The sequence below is a fragment of the Nicrophorus vespilloides genome, unplaced genomic scaffold, assembly GCF_001412225.1.
Source record: "Nicrophorus vespilloides isolate i.1.1-1 unplaced genomic scaffold, Nicve_v1.0, whole genome shotgun sequence".
NCBI classification, from domain to species: domain Eukaryota; kingdom Metazoa; phylum Arthropoda; class Insecta; order Coleoptera; family Silphidae; genus Nicrophorus; species Nicrophorus vespilloides.
The window spans coordinates 33,017-53,426 of NW_017099872.1; the positions used below are offsets into that span (position 1 = coordinate 33,017).

At 39.8% G+C, this 20,410-nt stretch overlaps 6 protein-coding genes across 9 annotated transcripts; 2 read left to right on the forward strand and 4 right to left on the reverse strand.

The window, feature by feature from the left end:
* The first annotated feature begins 93 nt into the window (after positions 1-93).
* LOC108565927 (transcription factor 25) lies at positions 94-2,841 on the forward strand. Its single transcript, XM_017925601.1, has 7 exons — positions 94-438; positions 506-646; positions 713-918; positions 977-1,816; positions 1,884-2,136; positions 2,195-2,370; positions 2,440-2,841. Exons 1-7 carry the CDS (start codon positions 304-306, stop codon positions 2,633-2,635), a joined length of 1,947 nt encoding a protein of 648 aa, XP_017781090.1. The 5' UTR covers positions 94-303; the 3' UTR covers positions 2,636-2,841.
* Positions 2,842-2,991: 150 nt separating this feature from the next.
* Positions 2,992-4,014, forward strand: LOC108565942 (uncharacterized protein C3orf38 homolog). Its single transcript, XM_017925626.1, has 2 exons — positions 2,992-3,195; positions 3,251-4,014. The coding sequence occupies exons 1-2, from the start codon at positions 3,066-3,068 to the stop codon at positions 4,006-4,008; spliced, it is 888 nt and encodes a 295-aa protein (XP_017781115.1). The 5' UTR covers positions 2,992-3,065; the 3' UTR covers positions 4,009-4,014.
* LOC108565941 (dual oxidase maturation factor 1-like) lies at positions 3,626-6,017 on the reverse strand. The gene is made up of 8 exons (XM_017925625.1): positions 5,744-6,017; positions 5,480-5,537; positions 5,182-5,418; positions 4,922-5,117; positions 4,692-4,861; positions 4,521-4,637; positions 4,261-4,465; positions 3,626-4,201 (listed from the first exon to the last, which is right to left on the reverse strand). Exons 1-8 carry the CDS (start codon positions 5,900-5,902, stop codon positions 4,105-4,107), a joined length of 1,239 nt encoding a protein of 412 aa, XP_017781114.1. The 5' UTR covers positions 5,903-6,017; the 3' UTR covers positions 3,626-4,104.
* A 267-nt stretch (positions 6,018-6,284) lies between these two features.
* Positions 6,285-11,013, reverse strand: LOC108565939 (protein abrupt-like). 3 transcript variants are annotated; one of them, XM_017925623.1, is made up of 4 exons: positions 10,527-11,013; positions 10,096-10,473; positions 9,697-10,027; positions 6,285-7,398 (listed from the first exon to the last, which is right to left on the reverse strand). In XM_017925623.1, exons 2-4 carry the CDS (start codon positions 10,453-10,455, stop codon positions 7,163-7,165), a joined length of 927 nt encoding a protein of 308 aa, XP_017781112.1. In that variant the 5' UTR covers positions 10,456-10,473; positions 10,527-11,013; the 3' UTR covers positions 6,285-7,162. The 3 variants fall into 3 exon arrangements, with proteins under 3 accessions (XP_017781112.1, XP_017781111.1, XP_017781113.1); XM_017925622.1 differs by lacking the exon at positions 6,285-7,398 and adding an exon at positions 8,022-8,536 and having other exon boundaries at positions 10,527-11,012; XM_017925624.1 differs by lacking the exon at positions 6,285-7,398 and adding an exon at positions 8,564-8,970 and having other exon boundaries at positions 10,527-11,011.
* A 131-nt stretch (positions 11,014-11,144) lies between these two features.
* LOC108565930 lies at positions 11,145-12,826 on the reverse strand. Its single transcript, XM_017925605.1, has 2 exons — positions 11,675-12,826; positions 11,145-11,615 (listed from the first exon to the last, which is right to left on the reverse strand). The coding sequence occupies exons 1-2, from the start codon at positions 12,755-12,757 to the stop codon at positions 11,367-11,369; spliced, it is 1,332 nt and encodes a 443-aa protein (XP_017781094.1). The 5' UTR covers positions 12,758-12,826; the 3' UTR covers positions 11,145-11,366.
* Positions 12,827-14,469: 1,643 nt separating this feature from the next.
* Positions 14,470-19,440, reverse strand: LOC108565938 (F-BAR and double SH3 domains protein 2). 2 transcript variants are annotated; one of them, XM_017925620.1, is made up of 11 exons: positions 19,181-19,440; positions 18,969-19,112; positions 18,804-18,889; positions 18,593-18,737; positions 18,110-18,246; positions 17,438-18,005; positions 17,151-17,357; positions 16,933-17,083; positions 15,712-16,674; positions 15,614-15,648; positions 14,470-15,526 (listed from the first exon to the last, which is right to left on the reverse strand). In XM_017925620.1, the coding sequence occupies exons 1-11, from the start codon at positions 19,199-19,201 to the stop codon at positions 15,026-15,028; spliced, it is 2,958 nt and encodes a 985-aa protein (XP_017781109.1). In that variant the 5' UTR covers positions 19,202-19,440; the 3' UTR covers positions 14,470-15,025. The 2 variants fall into 2 exon arrangements, with proteins under 2 accessions (XP_017781109.1, XP_017781110.1); XM_017925621.1 differs by having other exon boundaries at positions 16,942-17,083; positions 19,181-19,434.
* Positions 19,441-20,410: the final 970 nt, after the last annotated feature.

The following is a 20,410-nucleotide window of genomic DNA, read 5'->3' on the forward strand; positions in this document are numbered from 1 at the left end:
TTCCAACAATTACGTTTTAAATAGAAATATTGATTTAATACAATTTGATTGTGTCGCAGTGCAGGCATATTTATAAAACTAAATGAAACTGCTGGTGATCCGCTGACAAAGGTTAAAAAGTGATAAAAAAAGAAGAAAAACATACGGTATACATCAATTCGTACACATTTACATATCAAATTAACAAACTGTCAGAGTTGACGTTTGATGTGGAAAACGTCAATACTCGAAAAGCATGTCAGATAGTTTTATCTGACATCGGTTTCGAAGTGCTTTTCCTTTCACCTTCAGCAATCTCTGAAGATGTCGTCCAGGGTGTTGAGGAAGCTGCAGGGCGGTGACAAAGAGCTCGTAGAAGAAGGCAGCGACAATGATAACGAGCTTCCCTCCAGCGGCGGAGCGAGAAGGAAACAACTGAACATCAACAGATATGACCTGGTACAGAGATTTACTTACATTATTTTACCTGATAAAAAATACATTCATACATTCGCTTTCGCTGCAGTTGAATCAGCTGTCCCATTCCGAGAGTGAAGTCAAAGAGGATGACAATGAAACTGAGGCAGTCAAGCGCAAGAAGAAGAAGAAAAAGAAAAAGTCTGGCAAGTCTGCGAATGTGGAGAGAAGCAGTGAAGACAATGCTGATGTGAGTTGTACTCTGAAAAAAAAAAATGTGAATATGAAATTGAACAATGTTTTGGATTTATTTCAGATTGATGAAGTGGAGAGGTCAGTGAGGGAGGTGAATAAGTTGCTGGGTGAATCAATCATTGCCAGATCATCATCAACTGGAAGCGGAAGCAAAGTGGAGAGGCACAGTCACAGCAGGAAGAACATCCTGAGCATCCAGCATAAACACTTGAACCCCCAGAATGAACTGAAACGCATCTTTGGTTCAAAGATCATACAATCTGAGCAGTTAGTTTTTGCGTGTTGTCACAGATATTTTTGTTTATTATAATTGTTAAATTTACAGTAAGAGGAAGAATCGCGGGCAGAGGGGCCACGTGAAGAACACCTGGTTGGTATCTGGAAAAGAGAATTGGCCGCCCGTCTCTAAAACTGGATTGACCATGAGCCTCGTAGATACTAAGCACAACTACTTCGGGCCTATTCAGTACTTCACGTACGAACATAGCACGTACTACAGGCAGATCCAGAACAGATTTCTGGACGCCGTCGACAGCCTAAATCCCGACAACATCGTTGCGATCATCAACGATCATCCTTACCACATAGATGCGATGATCCAGGTCTCCGATCTGTGCAAGCTCAGCGAGGATTTTGCGATGGCAGCGGAACTGATCGAAAGGGCTCTGTACTGTCTGGAATGTGCCTTTCATCCGTCTTTCAATGTTACCCAAGGGCAATGCCGTTTGGATTACAAAAGACAGGAGAACAGGGCGTTGTTCATTACAGTTTTCAAGCACCTTTTGAATGTCGGCAGTCGTGCCTGCTATAGAACTGCTCTAGAATTCTGCAAACTCCTCTTGTCTTTGGATCCGGATGACCCGCTGGCTGTCAAATTGGCGGTGGACTTTTATGCTTTACGAGCTAAAGAGTACAGATGGCTTATCGATCTCTTCACCGAGTGGGAACCTACGAAGAATCTATCGCAGCTTCCGAATTTTGCTTTCTCCGTGCCCATAGCTTATTTCCACACTGCCAATGGTGACACAGCTGTTGCTGACAGTTTGCTGCAGGATGCCCTGATCATGTTCCCCGGTGTTCTTCAGCCGCTTCTAGAGAAATGCTCGGTACAGATAGATGCGCGCGTCCAGAAGCACGATTTCTTTGGAAGCCATACGATTAATAAGTGAGTTCACGCAATTACAATTTTATTGTAACCAATAGGATGTTTGTTAACAATATATTATTTTCAGGCAGCCTTTAGCGTTGACGCAGCTGATTAATTTGTACGTGCACAGAAGTTATCACGTCTGGAAGGAGTGCGACCTTCTTCCGTGGCTCGAGAAGAACGTGCACGAGGTTCTGGATCGTGTGGACAGGAAAGATCCCTTGATCAAAGAATACGAGGCCAAAAGAGGTCTCAGATATCAAGGCAACTTGCCTAGAAGTATAGCTAGGCATATAGTCCTTAGCGACATCAAAGGAGTCACAATCAATCATAATGAAGTAAGCATAATAATAATAACATTCAATTGAAGGCATCAATAATAACAACGAATTGTAGGAAACTTCTGGAGCAATAGTATCGTTTGATCCTCTACCACCATTGGATTCCATCAATATTTATACGAAGTCGAAGAAACCCCGTACTGGTAACACTCAGTCATCGCCCTTGAGCATGCTGTTCCGGTCCCTTTTACCGAATTTTAACGCTAATGATATCCCCGTGGATCTTTTAGAGTAAGTCGATTATTAATTCTATCATTTTGAAATGTACTATTTTATTATTGTATGCGTTTGTCGTTGCAGGGAAGAAGACGGTGCCAGGGCTTTACCAGAAGATGAGCCTCGTTTAGACGAGGATCTTCGAAACAGAGTAACTTCGTTGGTAGGAGCTGTTAGAGATTTGCTCAGCAATATTCGTTTGCCTGATGTTCCCGTTGATGCTGATGTCGACGAGAACGATGATAGCGATGACGACGAGCAGAACAACTATTTAACTTAAAAACATTCGTATGAGTTAAATGGTTTTAAAAAAAAAATATATATATATATAAATCAATATTTCACCGCTTGGAGTTTTGTACATATGATATATGCAATTAATACATTGGTTGACTCATTTTACGTTGTAAACTATTCCGAAATCTTTAAAAGATTTCTGCATTTTCCGTTATACTATGTAATGATTTTAGAATGCAATAAATGAAGGAACACTTATTAATTTTATTTTATATTCGTATATTTTTACACCGTCGAGAATATAAATTTTCAAAATAAACTGAATTATTTACTGAACTTTTACCATAGCATTTGCACGAATGTACGTATGCAACCAAATATACTTCATCTGACATTTAGATCCTTCAAAACTGAATCATAACCTGGAAATGGTAAATATACAAATATTATGAAATGTTAACAAAGCGAACACAATGATTGAGAACGTTACGGCTATTGCTGGAATCGAAAGTATTTTAAGAAAAATCGATGATGTTGACCTGTTCTCCCTTGCAGCGACTGTAACACAAGGATTCCTGAAGGATACTCTGCAGAACCGCAAAGGTATGTTTGAGTAATGTATATACTTTGTAGTATATTGAGACTAGTTCTATTTCAGATGCTATTGAAGCAATTATTAAGTATTCCCAGAGCGCACAGAGTTTCCTGAGGAGGAAGATGATAACTAGGGAGTTACTGTTCAAATATGCACATGAAGTCAACATGAATGTGACTATGCCGATCACTAAAGATAAACTAATTGGTATGATATTAATCTACTGGGAGGATCAATATGATGACTGTAGGATTCCAATGAACGAGGAGAATAGGCAAAGTAATCACATTAAAGTTGTACAAGAGCAGGAACCTGGCAATCAGCAGATGCAGGTGTTGACGGATGAAACAGATTTGATGGCAGAGAAGTTCAGCGAATGGTTTTATGGGATGATGAATGGGAATAGTTGTATAGGAACAGAGCATTTCTTTGAAGACGCTAATTTAAAGATTCATTTAATAAACGGTAATCAAATACAAACGGACGAAGTTGCGGCGAACGTCGAAGAGATTGTACGGTTGCTGTACAAAACCAAATCGGATTACAGGTTGTACTTTAATCCGAACATCAATAGAGACGGTACCAGGGGAAGATCAGAACCGCACGGACTTGTTTTAATAATGTGCTGCGGTACGTTGCACATCGATAACATCGTGACCGGTGTATTTGAACAGACGTTCGCGCTCGCCAGGGATCCGTTCAGCGACAACAATTGGAAAATCAAGAATACCGAACTGAAGCTAACGAGTAAAAGCAATGTGAACGCGATGCCGACACTTAACGATACAGAAATGTCAAGTAAATTGCGAATAAATAATTAATGTATATATGTTTTTGAGTTATCATTTCTTCCTGAAGAGCAGGGGTGGATGCGTAATCTTTGGGTACGTTAAATCAACAAAAATGTTAGCCAAAAGTTAACGGACCGCTCTGCTTGGAAGAGGCGGTGGTAAATTCCTGCTAGGCAATCTTGGATTCGCTGAAGCCGACGTCGTCGATGGTTGCTGATTGTAACTGAAATTAATGTTTATAATTTTAACGCTCATGCACGTAACAATATTGAAAGTGTTTACAATGAATAGTAAACCGGATCAGCTGCGGGGGCCTTTTTGAGAATCGTGTTGCGATTCCTGCTTTTGTAAACCTGGATCGATCTTCTTTGTACATGCTCAACGTTGCGAGGGGTATTTCTCATTTCCATTTCCATGTGATCCTGAGCCAGCAATGGTTTGGACGTCGTATTGTCTATTGCTTGATAATTCTCGGGATTGTCATCAACTGAGAAAACACATAGACAATAAATAAATACAATAATCAAAATTGAGGTAATTACAAATTTGTCTGATGTCTGCTGTTTTCAGCAAATCGACGCCGAAGTAATTGTACAACTTTTCAGGAAAGTAGTACTCCAAAATGAGTATTACGATGCTCAACGTTAAGCAGATTGTTCCTGAAATTAAATTATTTAGTGAGTTGCTGAGATATATATGACTGTCAAACTGACCGCAAGAGAAGGTTAACCAATAGGAAGGTCCAAAGATCGTCTCGATGGCGCCGTCCTCGAACGGGATGATCAGAGGGTTCGGGTTTCTCACGACCAGCCAAACCAAGTTGGCGCTCCACTGAAGAAGTCCGGCCACTCCCAAACAGTATCCGCCGTATCTGACGACGGATCTGCAATAGCAGAGACGTTTAAAGGATTATAATTATCAAAATGTTGGTATTGCGGTTTACTTGAAGAATATGTTGGCTAGGAGCCAGCAAGGGAAGGCGCCCCACATGAGGATGTGCGAATACCAGCCTGCAGTTCTGTAGAACCTCCCGAAGCGAAAACCCTCGCCATCGATCACGAAATACTCCATGATCCACAGGATCGGCGTCGGCACTCCCTCGTATTGGGCTTTGCGGAACTCTTGCTGCAGTTGTCCGGCTGAAATGGAATTGCAAAGTTGTTTTTTCATTTTAATTTTCAACAATTCAGTAGTGTTTCTCACCGAAAGGTCCGAATCCGAATCTTCCTTGATCCCACGTCCAGTGGAATCTCTCGTTGTAGTTGATCACTTCGTGCTTGAGGCTGCTGTTGCGATCAACGTCGCTCACCAGAGTCACATTCACCGAACGCAGCCCGATTTTGATGCCGACGCTGCCGTTAATCTGGACGCCGCTTCCTGCCTTGTACGGCATCACGGATTTAACGTGACCCACCTCCCATTCCTGTCCGAAGTTTCCCACTGGAAAAGAAAAAATAAAACTTAACTAATAAATTAAAACTAGTCCGATCAAACTACTTACGCATAATCATAACACCTATAAGGATGCTAACGGTGACTCGGCTGTACGAAAAGATATTCTAAAAAAAAAAAACATGATGCATGATTAAGTAAAGTTTTGTTCGATGTAAAATTCGGTTGTCGCAAATATCTTTAAGAAGATAATACTAAGAGATCTTGGTGAATTAAGAAGTGATGGGTTTTCCTATGAGTCAGAAACGTTCGTTATGGAATTGGGTGTGGCATAAGGTCGTCGCGTTTTTGGTCCAATGTATCTTTTGCTTACATCTTTGAGTCTGGGTGTCAGCATGGACACGTAGAAGCTGACGGCGAGGATGACGGCAGCGAGGATGAACCCCGCGTCCAGAACGTCGACGGTGACGGGGGTCCTGTGCTCATCGTAGATAGTTGGAAAGCGTTCGTTGCGCCCAAAATCGAACCACATTTCGCCGCTCCGACCTTACTTCACGCACTGTTGTACGCGTTTCCGTGGAGGAAACCGACGTTCGCCAGCAATTATCACCGCATTTCGACGACGATAAAGTTGTTGAAAATAAAACAAACTCGATAACGCTATTCGATAATATATATATATTTTTTTTTGTATAAAATATAACAAATAGAAAAATAAATATACCCACGCTAGACAATCTTAGATTAAATAAATTAACAAAAAACAGAACATACAATAAAGTCGTAATCGTAATAAGTAGTAACTACATCTCGAGAAGGGTCGAAGTTGCAATAATTAATAAAATGGAAATAAATAGTAACGAGAAAAAAAATTATTTAATTGTAGAATAATAAAATATTTAATTAATTGGACTACGGTTTATTTGTTTTAAATAAATTATTAGTTATTTTCTCACGGTGAGACAACGTCCACACTCCGCTCGAATTGAAAACGAATTAAGTACAGTTTATTACTACTATCAATCATCTTGGGGGGAGGAAAAGAAGGGACTGTTAAAGTTTCTGGGCTACGCTAACAACGAAATAATTAAAAAGAAAACAAAAAACAAATTAAAACAATTGCGCCCGAACTGGAAAGGAATATTACAACAACAACAACAAAAATAAACACAGCCGTAGTAGTAGCCATGGAATGTATGCGAAACGTGTATAGTGAACTACCACGAGGATTGAACGAATAGATTGTAGAATTAAATAAAAAATAAGTTTGATATGCAACTATTAAGCAAACAATGATGCTATTAAAGAATTTCTCTGAATTTGTGAATCATTTAGTTTGCTTTAGATAGATGATAAAAGAAATATGAGTAAAATATAATTCCGTGTTCCGTCTTATTAAATCGTATGTATTATATAAATATTATTTTTTTTTTTGCGATCACTTTGATCAATCCCGAATTGCATTCGAGATGTTCATTTAGACAATTTTGTTATCATTTTTTTTTTGCTTGTAAATTGTTTTAGTGCTTAATTATAAATTTCGGATTTTTGTCATTCGTTGCACGAATTTCCATCCATTATTTTTTTTAAATTAATTATTACCAGCAAACGTTTCTTCGTCCGAAGAGCAAGAAGAGATTGATGCTTTCTTTCTTCTACTTCTTCATTTTTTTTTTTGATCAATTTCACTAGTTTTGGTTGGGACGGCGTCGAGTGGGGGGGTGGGTGGTTGTGGAAAGGAGGAGTTTGGAGGCGGAGCGTTTGGAGAAGGTAGCTGTTGCCTCCCAACGCCTCAGGGCGTGGACGAGGAATTCATCTTCTGCTCCTGCTTTCGATGATGGTACATGTGGACTCTGAGGCAGCTCCGATTCCTCATCGTCTTGCCGCAGATCAGGCAGTCCAGGTTGGAGGCGCTCGTGTCGTGCTTATCGCGGATGTGCACCTTCAGGTTGTACCTGTTCACAAACTTCTTGAAACAGTACGGACAATAAGCGTGCCCTTTCTCGTCAACCGTATACATAACAACATCTGCAAAAACGATAAATCAATGATGCGTGTGATGCCGTGTCACGGGCGACGACTCCAAATCCAAAATTACCACCGTATTCCAAACAAAACAAAGACAGTAAGAGCGATCGTAAGTGTTATATATACATGTACATAAACAGAGAGCGCAGATTTATCGGCAAGTTAAGGAATCACAAACAAAGAGAGAAAAAATCCAATAACAACAATAGAAAACACCATACCCTTGCGTAATCTTCGATAAATTAATATCACAGAAGAATAGAAGTAAGAAAAAACCCAACCACCACCAAAAAGAATAGACGTTAAGTAATTAAGCTTATCCAATTCCCCGAAGAACTATACTAGATTGAACGCACGAATTAAAATAATAAATGATGAGTGAATCAAACAAATATTGTTTTATTTTAATATACATTTATCTATAAAATTTATCGATATATAAAATTAAGGCACACAACCACATTTTGTTGTCGTTTTTTTTTTTTTAATTATATAGTAAGTTATATAAATATTCAACAACGTTCGTATTAAGAAATAACGTATCACATCTTATGCTTCATCAAAAAAAGCACCTACAATAAGAATCTGTAGATGAAATTATCAATTAATATTTATAATATGAGTGTTGTCTTATATAATAAATAAAACTGTTTTATTAGCTAAAAATGTAATTGAATTGTTTGTAGGTGTTTATTTCGAGAAAGCTTTGAAGAAACCAAAAGAAAAAAAGGAACAAACAATAACATTAACACCCCTCGGACTTACGTTGTGCTAATCCTAGATGGGCCAGTCTTAAACCGAATGAATTACGTAATAATCATTTTTAAATATAAATATATATAAAAGAAAACCTAAGAACAACAGACTAGAATCGCGCGGCAGCTCGTTTCCTACGTTGCTTGCGCCTGCAAATGTGCATGCAGGTTTCGCTCGTCTTTGCTGACGTAGTGAAATTTGGCGATGTGCTTGCGGAGGCTCTCGGAGTTCTTGTAGAGCTGCGAGCAGATGGTGCACGCAAACGGCCCGACGTCTTCGCCGTGGATGTTCTTCTCGTGCGTCCGCAGATGGTCTCTCCTCGAGAACATTTTCAGGCATTTTCCGCACTTGTAGCCGTTCCTGTTCAGAACCACCGACTTGCCTAAACGTCCAAACATCATTCGTTTTCTACGTCAGCTTTTGCATAAATGTATGTGTGTTAAACAAGGGAAACTCATGCACATTTCGCCGCAAACTCATTCGAAATGATCGGTTATTATGTATTAATCCATTCCGAAAACTGCAAACATCGAGGAAGAAGTCACTCCAGTTAGGAACGGATTAGTATTTCTCTCGCTCTCTCTATCTCTAATTATCAGCATCCACCATACAAGAGCTCCGTGCTTTTCGTTCGAACCTTTTTGTTCGACTTGAACTGCTTGTGAATGGTGATGAGGTGCGTCGTTAGGCTGTTAGGTGTTTTGAAGAGCTTGTGGCAGAGGTCGCAGGGAAGTTGCTGCGTGGGCAGATGCACGTCCAGCTTGTGCCTTCGGATGCTACTCTTTCGCATCCATTTACCACAAGCATCGCATCTAGCTGGAAATAGTCGGTTTCATTGTGGGGTGGATCCATACGTCCATACCCCCAGAACAAAACGAAAAACAGAAAGGAGAGACAAAAAAAAATGTTAAGATTATTGGATGTTACTACTTACCATGCAAAAATGCAAAAAGAAAAAAACTACAAGCATTTACACACACGTCGAGAAATTCGCATCTTTCTCATCAAACAAATGCAAAATATAATAAATAATATTAAAATGCAAATAAATATAATACAAAAGATAATCGCAAATCATTGTTTAACATATTCACCAAGTACGAAATTCTGTAGTAAATTTTCAGGGAAAGAAAGCTTAATATTAAATAACAGAAGAACCCATATTACATATATCAATGCTCATCCAATCAATATACTTTCAATACTATACTTTATTTTTTAAACAATTTACTTTTACTAAATATTAACAACATGTTTTAGATTTATCTGCAGTTCAATAAAGAATCATTAAATTTACTTGTTTTTTTTTCTTCCAATTCTCACATAGAGAAATTATAGCATGAAGTGCAGCCGATTTTCGTATAAGAATTAAGTATTCAATAAATTGTATTTCGATTTGGTCGAGCATCAATAAAAGCGTATAGTTTTAAGTACTATTTATGTGAATAAATTAAAAATATAAAACGGTTTTAAAATAAGCCAAAGGATTCAAAGCAATAAGAAGCATTGCAAGATGAACAGTTCCGGCAAAAAAACACTCACCATTCTCGTGTGGATTCGCGTCAGCGTTGAACACACCTTCGGGATACAACTTATTCATTTGGTCTTTGTCTTCGCACTCCAAGGACATTTCACTCTTAATATTTGGTAAAAGTTCGTGCCGTTCATTCTCATTGCAATTTTCCTTCACAGATTTACTATCGGATTTAGATTTCTTCAGCGTCGGCGTGTACATGGGGCTCCTCTGCCTCTTGGTCGATGGCTTTGGTGAAGAGGTGAAATTCACACCATCAGATTCAATCAGCTGGTTATACTCTGGTTCATCATCAGTGAGGGCTGCCTTCTCCTCTCGCTTTGAGGAAGACTCACTTTGCTAAAAAAGAAAATATAATATTGTATACAAATTAAATATTTATTTTTCAATTGCATCTTGATACTTACAGAATCATCCCCAGTCAGACCTTTGACCTGCAACAGTTCAGCAGTCCTGAGAAATGAAGGCAAATTCTCCCTCATCACATTCACTTCCCCCAAATACATGAACTCCAGGATATCCTTCAAGTTGTCGTGTGTGATGTCCTTAAGTATGACAATTGGATGCTGGCAGGGATTTATTTTGAACATTTGCTTAAAGTATGGACTGCATATGGAGAGGACTATCTTGTGGGCCTGCAGAAATTGACCTTCCACTGCCAGGGTTACATCGACCATGTCAGCTGCCTCGAGCAGATCATGGAAACCTGTGGTGAGGTTCGAATGGAAGTTGTTCCACCGAAGTGAGAATTGTTCAGTTGTGGCCATCTTATTAACTTTGTTAACCTGAAATCCAATTAACCTCAACAGGTGAATGACGGAAAAGTAGGTAAACTCACCTTTATGTTCCGTGTGTTTTGCTGGACGTTGGTCGTTTCTATTCCAATGTAATTCCCATATAATAATAGGGAAGACACACACACACGATGTTATTCCCGCACCATTTATATCTGTATAATTTTTCTTTTTATTTATTACAACTATTACAACTTTACTCTTCTCAGCAAAACTGTTTTTTTTTTCTTTTCTTCTTCTGCTTAATGGAGTTCTGGTTGCAGCAGTATTGTCAACGTCCACTGAAACGTCAGTGCTACCACTGAAAAACTAACTGCTTTCTAATTAGAATCAGAACCACTCCAGATTTTCGCTAGTTGGAAAAAAAAATAATTGTGATGATCGGTGCGAGCGGATCCAGGAAATGTGTGCGAAATCGTGCGTGGAAAACGTCCAATGCGTTTAGACGATTTTCCCATACAGAATTTCCCTGAAAATCGAATCGAATGTAGCCAGAGCAAATTTTCTGGAGCTCAAATTAAACGTGTTTGACAAACGTCAAAACGTTCGACCTTGACATTTTACATTGACAATGTACGTGGGGGGAACGCGCGAAATTCAAATTTCAAAAGCAGCGTGCATTTTAAATGGTGGGAATTAATGAATATTTGATGATCGTTCAATTAGCTTTAATGTATATACAATTAGCTGTCTAGATATTAAATATTATGGACTTTTCATCAAAATAACACATTTATGATTTGCGGGTTGATTAACTTTGTAAAATATATATGTATATATACAGAAGAGGAAACACAAGAAATTGAAATGATTACGATGTGAACACTTTATGCTGTGCTTCTTTTTAGTTTTTGGAGAGTTGCCGTGAAGCGATTGATTAAATATTATTTAGCGCCGGACGTCCACTCGGAGAAGCTGCTGCGAGCGGTGGAGGCGACCTCTTCGGGTGCTAAAACCTCGCGCCTCTTATTGATGACCCTTTTCAGGATGTCCGCCACCCCCGAATTGAACAGCACGTTGATGCAGCTGTTGGTCGGCGGTTGCGGTGGAGCGGGCGGCTTCAGCAGATTCTTCTGCTTCTGCAGCTCCTGAGGATCAACGGCGAAGGAGAACGAGCGGTCATCGAACGAGTTCTGAAGCATCAGTAGTTATAATTAAATATCCAAGTTTTATCGATTTTAGGAATACTCACTGTTTGTTGGGAGTAGTAGGAATCCTGTCTGCTCCTCTCGACGAAGAGGTCCGTATCGTTGTCGGTTCTCTTCATTGCTCTTTGCAGGATGTCGACGATCTTCTGCGAGCAATGCAACGCCTCCTGGACCTCCTCCAACGTGAGGATGATGTGTTCGCTGGACAGCTTCTCGTTGAACTCGCGCTGGGTGCTGCAAGTGCTCTTGCAATCCGAGATATCGTCGCCGGTCTTGTCTTCGTTCGAAGTGCAGAGGTAGGGCGAGGACAGGTATCTGTTGTTTGGATTGTTGTAGTTCAACCAGAAGTTGTTCCATTCTCCGACTTTGCTGTCGACGTCGACGACTTCAGAGATCGCCGATTGATTGGCGAAATGCTCGTTGTTCAGACTTTCGATCCAACTTAAGTACGTTGCTGAACAGGGTGATGGGAAGGCCTTGTAATCATCCTTAAGATCGGAACTGCTTCTTGTAGCGTAATCCGTGCAATCTGAACAGGTCGAATCTATGGATTCCTTGTATCCTAAGGAAGCCGTCGACGAGAACGATTTCTTTGTCTTGTACTCCGAAATCGACTCCAAACTCTGCCGATACGTGCTGTCCAGAGACCTCCTGTACCTCTCCGGATTGATGACCACCGGCACGTTAAGATCATCCTGGCTTCGGGCGAAAGATCCCTCCTTGTTCTTCAGCGATGCCCTTCTTACCGTCGCCGACCTATGATGTCTGGTGGAAGAGGCTCCGAAGAGTATCAGATCGTTCACCTCTTTCTCGCTGCGCAACATGTAGACTGCATTCGGCGAACTGTTCGAGGATTCGGACTGAGAATCCTTCGGGCTGGAATCGTCCTGCGACATGGCCAAAGAACTACTGATGGCAAACAGAGACGAGGCAGGGGTCCTCACGCTCCAGAGGCCACTCATTACCATGCCGACGATTAAAGGCGTTCGCGAATCACTGATTCCATTTAATCGATATCTATACACGCATCGTCCTTTCAGCATAGAACCGACTACACCAATAGAAAAGAGAAAAAAAACTAAATAAACCTCACGAACGAACCTCGAATGTAAATATAGCATGTTCATTCATGAATGTTATGTGGGGCGCGACCGAGAAGTGGGCGGCTTCAATTAATCGGGGGGGTGTTGTTGTTTGTTGCTATGACGTAACCACTTGATCAATTGGAATTAAAATATCAGTAGCATCTCAAATCAAGATTTTATTGTTTACAATTAGTTAAGTAACAATAAGTAAATTCTCTACTTTCATGAATAAATTAATGATTATTCAAAAACAAACGTGAAATGCGTCTAATAACTAAAAATACAAATAGCAAAATTTGCGTAACTAAGGAGGGCGTGGTTTAAACATGATGGGAGGAGTTTCATGTGCAAACTACTCAATAATTGTATTGCATTTATCAATAAAAATTTAATAAAATAATAATTAATTAACTATTTAGTGTATTATTATTATTATTAGTAGATAAGAGGAGGATGATAATTGACGATGTTTGATTTTAGCGGTGCAGTCTAGCGGAATAAGCCAGAAGACGGGATTTTGATTACATGAGTTTACATGATGTATGCTACATAAATTTCTTTATTTAATAATATATATATGTATATGTATGCACTGGTACACATTGAAATGATAATGGAGCCGGGCAATAAATATATTTATATATCTAGAGGGGATATATCATCGTGTGACATTGGTTTTCTCATCTTTTATATTTGTTATTGTTGATGATGATTGTTGTTGTTGTTGTCGTCATGTTTCACATTAATCATCATTTTCATTTGTTTATAATAAGAAGGCACCGCTGAAAGAAGACGGGGAAGAGGAAGGACTTTCAAATATACATATATATTATGTCATTACTTAAATATCATTGCACAGAGTTTAGCTACTACTTACAATGTTCAGAGATCAACTAAAACGAAACGAATTGAAAACGAAACGAGATGTTAAATATTTAGTAAACGAAAGCATATAGGATAGAGAGAGAGATATATAGATGTAGAAGTTTTAAAGAACGGAGCGCGCGATTTGATGGGACGTCATAAAAGTATAAATACCACACAAAATCACCATTGGAAACAAACGAAGAACTTGCGTAACTTGCGCAATTTATACTTAAATGCATCGACGGCTCGACTGTCGTTCGTCGTTCATCTTCATTCCTATTACTTTTGCTCAATAGATTTCTTATTTCATAAATTGTAACAATCAACATTAACACAAAAACTTTACACACTACTCGACGAAAGTAAAATTAAGAAATATTCTAACAACGTTCTTATATACAAACAATTCCATAAAAGAATGAAGAAACAAAAAAAAAAACCAATAATTATATATATAAATACAATCATTTGTAGTTTTCCTTGTCTTATATATAATATGTATATGTATAAAGAGATCCATCCTTATTGCTACACAACAGATAAACAAATCCATAACATCTTTGGTTTATTCTTAGATTTTAGTGATTATCCTTTAATATTATATACTTGACTGCTATTTATTGCATTGAGTGTAGGTGTAGATCACATACTAAATTCTATATATATATAAAAAAACAAATATTACAGAAGCGGTCCCTAGATCTATAAATGTTTGTTGAATTGAAAATCGCAAATTGAAACAAGCGAGAAATCTAATATTTTCTTAAAATAACAAAAGATACACTTCTTACAATTGAATAATACTATGGTCAGTCTAACTAATCTTCTGTTTTAAAACATTTACATTTGTGTTGACCGATTCGATTGAATTGAATTGAATATATATATAAGATTCCCAACGTTTGTAGGTCGAGGGATCGCTGTAAACTGGATGCAAACTAATCGAAATTAACGTTATTGTCCCAACCCCCTTAATGTAAATCCAATAATAGTAATTGACAATGATCTACATTGTTAAGCCATATCCGTCATTTCATCCGTGGTTCGTATCGTTCCAAGTAAGTGTTTCCAAATGAGTTGATTGGATTTCATCAACCGATGAGTATGACCGAAAGAACAAAAAACCGAATCATTGTGCGCTTTTGGTCGTGGATTAGTATAGAGAGTTTAGATAGTTATAGAGAGATAGAGGAGATACAGCAAATTGTTTCCATGGTACTTTAAGAACAACGAAAACAAGCCGAGTTAGAGAGTTTGGAATGTATACATAATATATATATATATACAAAGACAGCAGCGAAATGTCGTATTTTTTTCTCTGTTATCCTTTTTCGAAAAGAAAATGAGTTTACTTACATTTCTGCATAATTTCTCTGTTCTCTTTTTCTTTGTCTGTTTGTTTGTTTGCATGTTTCTCTTTGAAAATTAAATCGAATTTGTAGTCTACGCGTTGGATTCCTTCAGATCTTGGAGTCGAGCCAGCTGATGGGGTTCGAGTTCGTCGGGGATGCTCGCCCTGCCGCCCACGACCTGTTTGGGCTCCTCCTGCGGCTGCGGTGGGGCGTGGCTCACCGAATTCTCGGCTGTGCTCGGACCCGTCGTGTCGCCGTCGCTGCTGCTGCTTATAGGAAATGGGGCGGAGTCTGTCGGTTGGTCCTGCTCCAGATCAACGCTCATCGTCCTCTTATCCTCATCGGGCTCCGGTTCTTCTTCTTCCTCCTCTTCTTCTTCCTCGATAACCGCGGCCAACTCTTCTGGGCCTTCCGGTTGCTGGTGGTTGGTCTCGGGCGCTGTTTCAGGTTCCGGTTCTGGGGGAGGGAACGGCTGCTCCGGTTCCTCGATCATGGGCGTGGCCGCCGTTATCACGATCTGGGCTACACCCAAACCTAAATCATCTTCGACCTGTTGGTGCGTTGGTCTTCCTTCAACCACTTCTTGTCCACACTGCACGAATAAAACGAATTAAAGAAACGTAATCATCCATTACGCGATGTGACTAAGCAAATTTTTTTTTAACGATTAAGCACCCACCTCGTCTGCAATTACAACGCTTGGAACATCAACAGCTAAGCGTAAACAAATTGAATTAATACACAGATTTCGACAAACACAATACGAGCAAATCTTACTTGGTGTACCGGTTTCGTCCTCGTCGTCAAATTGGGATCCATAGTGATCGTGTTGATTTCTCGTTAATTCCATGGAAAACTTTGAGAAGGCCTGCGGTGGCGGCTTTGGCGGTTCCATTTTCGGTGGCTCGCTGGAGGGTGGTCCATCAAACATGGGTGTGGCATCGGTTATTATAATGTCGCTTGCAATTAAGAATTCTGGAACGTCGGGGGGCGTGAAGACGGGCGGAGCCGAACAAGGTGGAGTCAGATCTTCCAAATTGGATAAAGGCTCTCCGTATTCATCGCACTCTTCGACGACCAGCGACGGGAAGTTACCAATGATTCCATCCAGCTCGCCCTTCCACCATCCATCGTCGATGCTGTGTGCACATTTGCTGACTATCCTTATAACCTGGCCTTCCTCGAAGCTCAACTCTTCGGCACCTTCACCGTCGTAATCGTACAGAGCGCAACAGTATTCCACCCTGCCCTGGAAATGGTCCTCGGATGGTTCCGAGGTGAGAGCAGGAGCTGCGATCACGGACACCTGATCCGGTGATTGGTTCGCAGTGTCCGTGTTCTGAGTGGTTTCATCTTCGTTGTCGATCGTGTAATCAACAGATGAAAATGAGATTTGGGTCACTAGTCCGGGCGTCGTCGCAGATTGCTCCCTTTCGACGTCCAAATAGTTGTGTGGAACGTAGCCTTCCTCGCCTCTATAGTTTCGAGCTTTCAACCAACCATCTCCGTCGCCCTCTCCAACAACCTCCAGTTGCTCATTCTCCACGATCGTCAGCTCGTCAGGATTCTGAGCCGTGTAGGAATATAGAGCTGTGCATTTTAGACTCGTAGCTGAAGAGATAGTTTCCATTTGCATCCCATCAGAAGCATCAGCATCCTCGTTGCCCCAATCCACTTGCGTCGGATCATCCCAACCCGCAGTCAGTTGCTCGATCCTTTGTCTCTCCTGCTCCAGAATAGCTGAAACAGAGCAGTCTAATTGCGAACGCATTCCAATGACCTAAGATAACAATACCGGTCAAAATGTCTTTATCACAAGATCATAAATTAACAGAAACAATATACGGTATTGCTATCTCTCCTACAAGTGACCCAATTAATTGACATTAATATCATAATTAAAATAAGGAAGCTAACAAACAAAGATGGGATTTTGTGTGATGAAGTGCAACGATCGTCATGCTGAACACTGTGTGCGAGAATGAGTTCGTTGCCTACCCCACTCACCGTCGACCTCTTGAGATTCTTCTTCGTCGTCGATGGTCCTCTCATCGAAATCCTTCTCGATTTTAACGTCGATCGTCGGAGGAACGCTCGGCTCGCCATCGGCAAAATCGCTGTCGTAGAACGAATCCGAACTGGGGTGATCCTAAATAGAAAAGTTTAATGGAACGTGAAAAGTATGAGATTCGTTTCGTTTCTACAAATAAACTTACGGATAAGGAACTTGCTGACCTCTGGATGTCTTGCACATTCAGCGTTTCCGCTTCTTGAAGCCACTCGTCCACGTTAACGCCTCCAGCCCGCAAATACTCTATCCTCGCTTCGGCCTTCATCTTTGAAGTCTCCGACCTGCGAATACTCTGCTTCATATCCTCAATCTTAGTTTCCAGATCGGGGCCGTTCTGATCGTTCGGATCCACCTACAAAAAACAACGCAATTCATTGATTATTTTATAGTGCACGTTCGAAGTACACCGATTGTTCAATTGATTTTCCTTACCCTTTGGCCAGACTCTCGAAGAGCGTTGTAAATCTGCAACTTTCTCACGCAATCTCGCACATTATTGTTTTCCCTCGCAATCTTCGTGGCCCATCTTCGGGCTTCCTTGCTGAGAGTCGCGGCTGCAGCGTCGTGCTCGGCAGTGATCAACTCAACTGGATCATTGTCGCACGGCTCGTAATCGTACTGGATGTGCTGCTTCAGCACCGGATAGTACAGGTAGATGCACTGCAAATTGTATTCCCTCGTCAGTTGTTTGGCCTGATCCCTGATCGTCGAGAAGGAATTCTGCATTGCGGAGCACGTCAGCAATTCGGTGCGTCCCATCAGAGTCAGAAACTCTGCCACCTTATCGAACACGTTGCTCTCCATCGTCGTCATCGCCAGCTGCAGATCGACGACGAAATAGCGATTCTGATGAGCGTTTGCTGCTGCCAAGCATAGGAGATAATCGTTTCTCGCACCGGCCGATTTCTCCTCGAGCTGCTCTCTTTTGGAGGAGAACTTGGCGCTGTTCTTCTGCAGAGACGTGATCGATTGAAAGAACGAACCTTTTTTCTTTTTCAACCTGCAACACGAAAAGAAGAAAAAGATGAGGAAGTGGATGATAAGGGTTGCATTTAATGGTCGTGAAATAAGAAAAAAAAGAAAAGAACTTTTGTGACGGCTCACTTCTCCTCAATGTCCCTGGCTTTGTCGCGAACGTCGTGCGCGCAATGCTCCTCATCGAAGTACAACTTCTTTGTTTTATCCACATCCTGGACGCTCAGCTGCAATTCTTTATGGACCATTGATAGCTGCTCAACGCACTGGAAGAAACGAAAACTATAACAGAAACTGCATTCTATCCGCTTTTTTTTTTCTTTCATTACAAATACAGACTATTTATATAACTAGTACTGAAACAAAATTCTTTGTTACATTTAAACCAAAGTTTGACTTAAAATTTAAATATATTACAAATGCATTTCTATTTTAAGAATTAACAATAATAAGTAGCTTAAACTAAATGATAAATCAAGAAAGCATTGAGTACTGAGAAAAATGATCAAGTTATCAAAATGGAATTTAAAACAAATCTTCTGACAACGTCAAATTCTGACGTTGTATTATATAATTTTACTACAGCTTATTTAATTACACCCAATGACTTACTCTTCTTGCGGCAGCCAATTTGTGTGACCTCAGGACTTTAGACTCTTCGGCGATTTGCTGCTGGAACACTTCGACGGCGGCCAGCCTTGCCCTAGCCAACTTCTCGTTCTCCTCGAGCACGGTTCGCCAAACGTTCCACATATTCCTGAAACGTTAGCAAACTCGATAAGTTTCTATAAAAAAAAAGAAAATGAAATATCACAGCAATTACCATTTCTCGTCTCCTCCATCTAACTTGATGTCCGGAATATTTGGTATTTTCTTGTTCAGATAAGCGGAAGAAATCTTGAGCAGGGCCTGCGATATAATATAACAATCGATATGCATTATTTAAAACGTCAAAATGGACAAAAAAAAAAAGAAGCGCTCAGCTTACGTCCGAGTAGGACCTCTCGATGGCGCATCTTTTGATGATGAACGTGCGGATGTCTTCGAGCAGATCGCACTCGTGCTGATTCTTCGCAAGCAGTTTGGCAATTTGTTCCTGGTGCAGATTCTTCAAAAACTTCGCGTAATTTCCCTGTAGAGATGAAAACCAAAAAAAAAATTTTTCTTTCTGTTTAAATCTAGAGTTGCGTTTGAGTTTACCTTCCTAGGAGGCGGCTGCATCTTGACGAGGATGACGCGAATCGAGTCGTCGATGATCTTTCATTCACTCTCCGCAAGAAATACGTCCAAAACGTATCAGTTCGTCTCTTCACCGACTCCGCTGCTCACGACACCCCAAACTATTTCCACCTATTGATTGCAAACACCCACAGAGAGGACACGACGGCGACGGCGTCGCGACGCTCGACTCGCGCATATCGCCAGAGCCCCCTCGAAATGCCTTCTTCCCCACTCGCAAACTGCCGGTATTGATATTTCCAATATCCACACACACTCGAAACTCGAACACGCGGCGCTGCTCTTCACCAAAAATTTTAAATGTGCGCAAATAATTGAAGCACGACGACGCCAACAACCACCTTCGATAATTACACTGAAAATAATAATAATTGAAGAAAAAAAAGAACGGTGTAAACAAACAAAACTTATATAAGGATTATCTTATCTCACTTGATCGAGAATTTTCAAATAATTTGCCAATTCAAATTTCTTATTTGCACTATATTCTTTAATTAAACGTCCAATGTTATCGAAGTCGCAAAATACTTACTAACTTACCTTCCACTTAAAATATAATTAGATTCAATTAATTCTTAAATGTGAACGTTTATTAACAAATTGATATGTGTTAAACCCACCAGGAACTTAATATCAAAACATGATATCTTACAATTATATTAATTATAAATAAATTGCATTGGTAATCCGTTGAGTATCCAAAGATTAGATAGCGCGATGGAAACAACTGGATAAATTCGGTATATCGGGTTTGAAACGAAAACGAGATTTTGTTTAAATTTTCATTTTTCTTTATATAAAAAAAATCATAATTTATCTCTGATGTAAACTTTTTTTTTTATATATATAGTATATACACATACAACTTTACAGTCCTGTTTTTCTTCTTGTTGTTGAGAATAATAAAAAAAAAACAAACAAAAAAAAAAGACACAATGTACAATAATTAAAAAGTGCTGTACAAGGAAGAAGGATGAGAGAGAGATGAGAGTTCGAATTGTAACAGAAATGCAAATAATAGAAACTTTTGTAATTGCTTTTTTTTCTCTTCCACTTGATTTCTTACTCTTGCGTGTTCAGAATCGGATGGGCTGTTACGAAAACAAAAAATAAACAAATGAATTAATGGAGGAAATTTCATTTACAAAACAATATATATATATACACAAATAAATAAATATATATATATGT

Excerpts from the sequence above, each read along its gene's own strand:
- LOC108565927 (XM_017925601.1), top strand. The coding sequence starts at position 304 with ATGTCGTCCAGGGTGTTGAGGAAGCTGCAGGGCGGTGACAAAGAGCTC. Across the intron at positions 919-976 it reads AAGATCATACAATCTGAGCA|TAAGAGGAAGAATCGCGGGC; the intron begins GTTAGTTTTTGC and ends TTAAATTTACAG. Across the intron at positions 2,371-2,439 it reads ATCCCCGTGGATCTTTTAGA|GGAAGAAGACGGTGCCAGGG; the intron begins GTAAGTCGATTA and ends TTGTCGTTGCAG.
- LOC108565942 (XM_017925626.1), top strand. The coding sequence starts at position 3,066 with ATGATTGAGAACGTTACGGCTATTGCTGGAATCGAAAGTATTTTAAGA. Across the intron at positions 3,196-3,250 it reads TACTCTGCAGAACCGCAAAG|ATGCTATTGAAGCAATTATT; the intron begins GTATGTTTGAGT and ends GTTCTATTTCAG.
- LOC108565941 (XM_017925625.1), bottom strand. The coding sequence starts at position 5,902 with ATGTGGTTCGATTTTGGGCGCAACGAACGCTTTCCAACTATCTACGAT. Across the intron at positions 5,118-5,181 it reads ATTCGGATTCGGACCTTTCG|CCGGACAACTGCAGCAAGAG; the intron begins GTGAGAAACACT and ends ATTCCATTTCAG. Across the intron at positions 4,466-4,520 it reads AGCAGACATCAGACAAATTT|TTGATGACAATCCCGAGAAT; the intron begins GTAATTACCTCA and ends GTGTTTTCTCAG.
- LOC108565939 (XM_017925622.1), bottom strand. The coding sequence starts at position 10,455 with ATGGCCACAACTGAACAATTCTCACTTCGGTGGAACAACTTCCATTCG. Across the intron at positions 10,028-10,095 it reads GTCTGACTGGGGATGATTCT|CAAAGTGAGTCTTCCTCAAA; the intron begins GTAAGTATCAAG and ends TTTCTTTTTTAG. Across the intron at positions 8,537-9,696 it reads CGCGAATCCACACGAGAATG|GCAAGTCGGTGGTTCTGAAC; the intron begins GTGAGTGTTTTT and ends TTGGACGTTTAG.
- LOC108565930 (XM_017925605.1), bottom strand. The coding sequence starts at position 12,757 with ATGAACATGCTATATTTACATTCGAGGTTCGTTCGTGAGGTTTATTTA. Across the intron at positions 11,616-11,674 it reads CCTACTACTCCCAACAAACA|AACTCGTTCGATGACCGCTC; the intron begins GTGAGTATTCCT and ends CTGATGCTTCAG.
- LOC108565938 (XM_017925620.1), bottom strand. The coding sequence starts at position 19,201 with ATGCAGCCGCCTCCTAGGAAG. Across the intron at positions 19,113-19,180 it reads TGCAGCCGCCTCCTAGGAAG|GGAAATTACGCGAAGTTTTT; the intron begins GTAAACTCAAAC and ends TCATCTCTACAG. Across the intron at positions 18,006-18,109 it reads GCCAGGGACATTGAGGAGAA|GTTGAAAAAGAAAAAAGGTT; the intron begins GTGAGCCGTCAC and ends TTCGTGTTGCAG.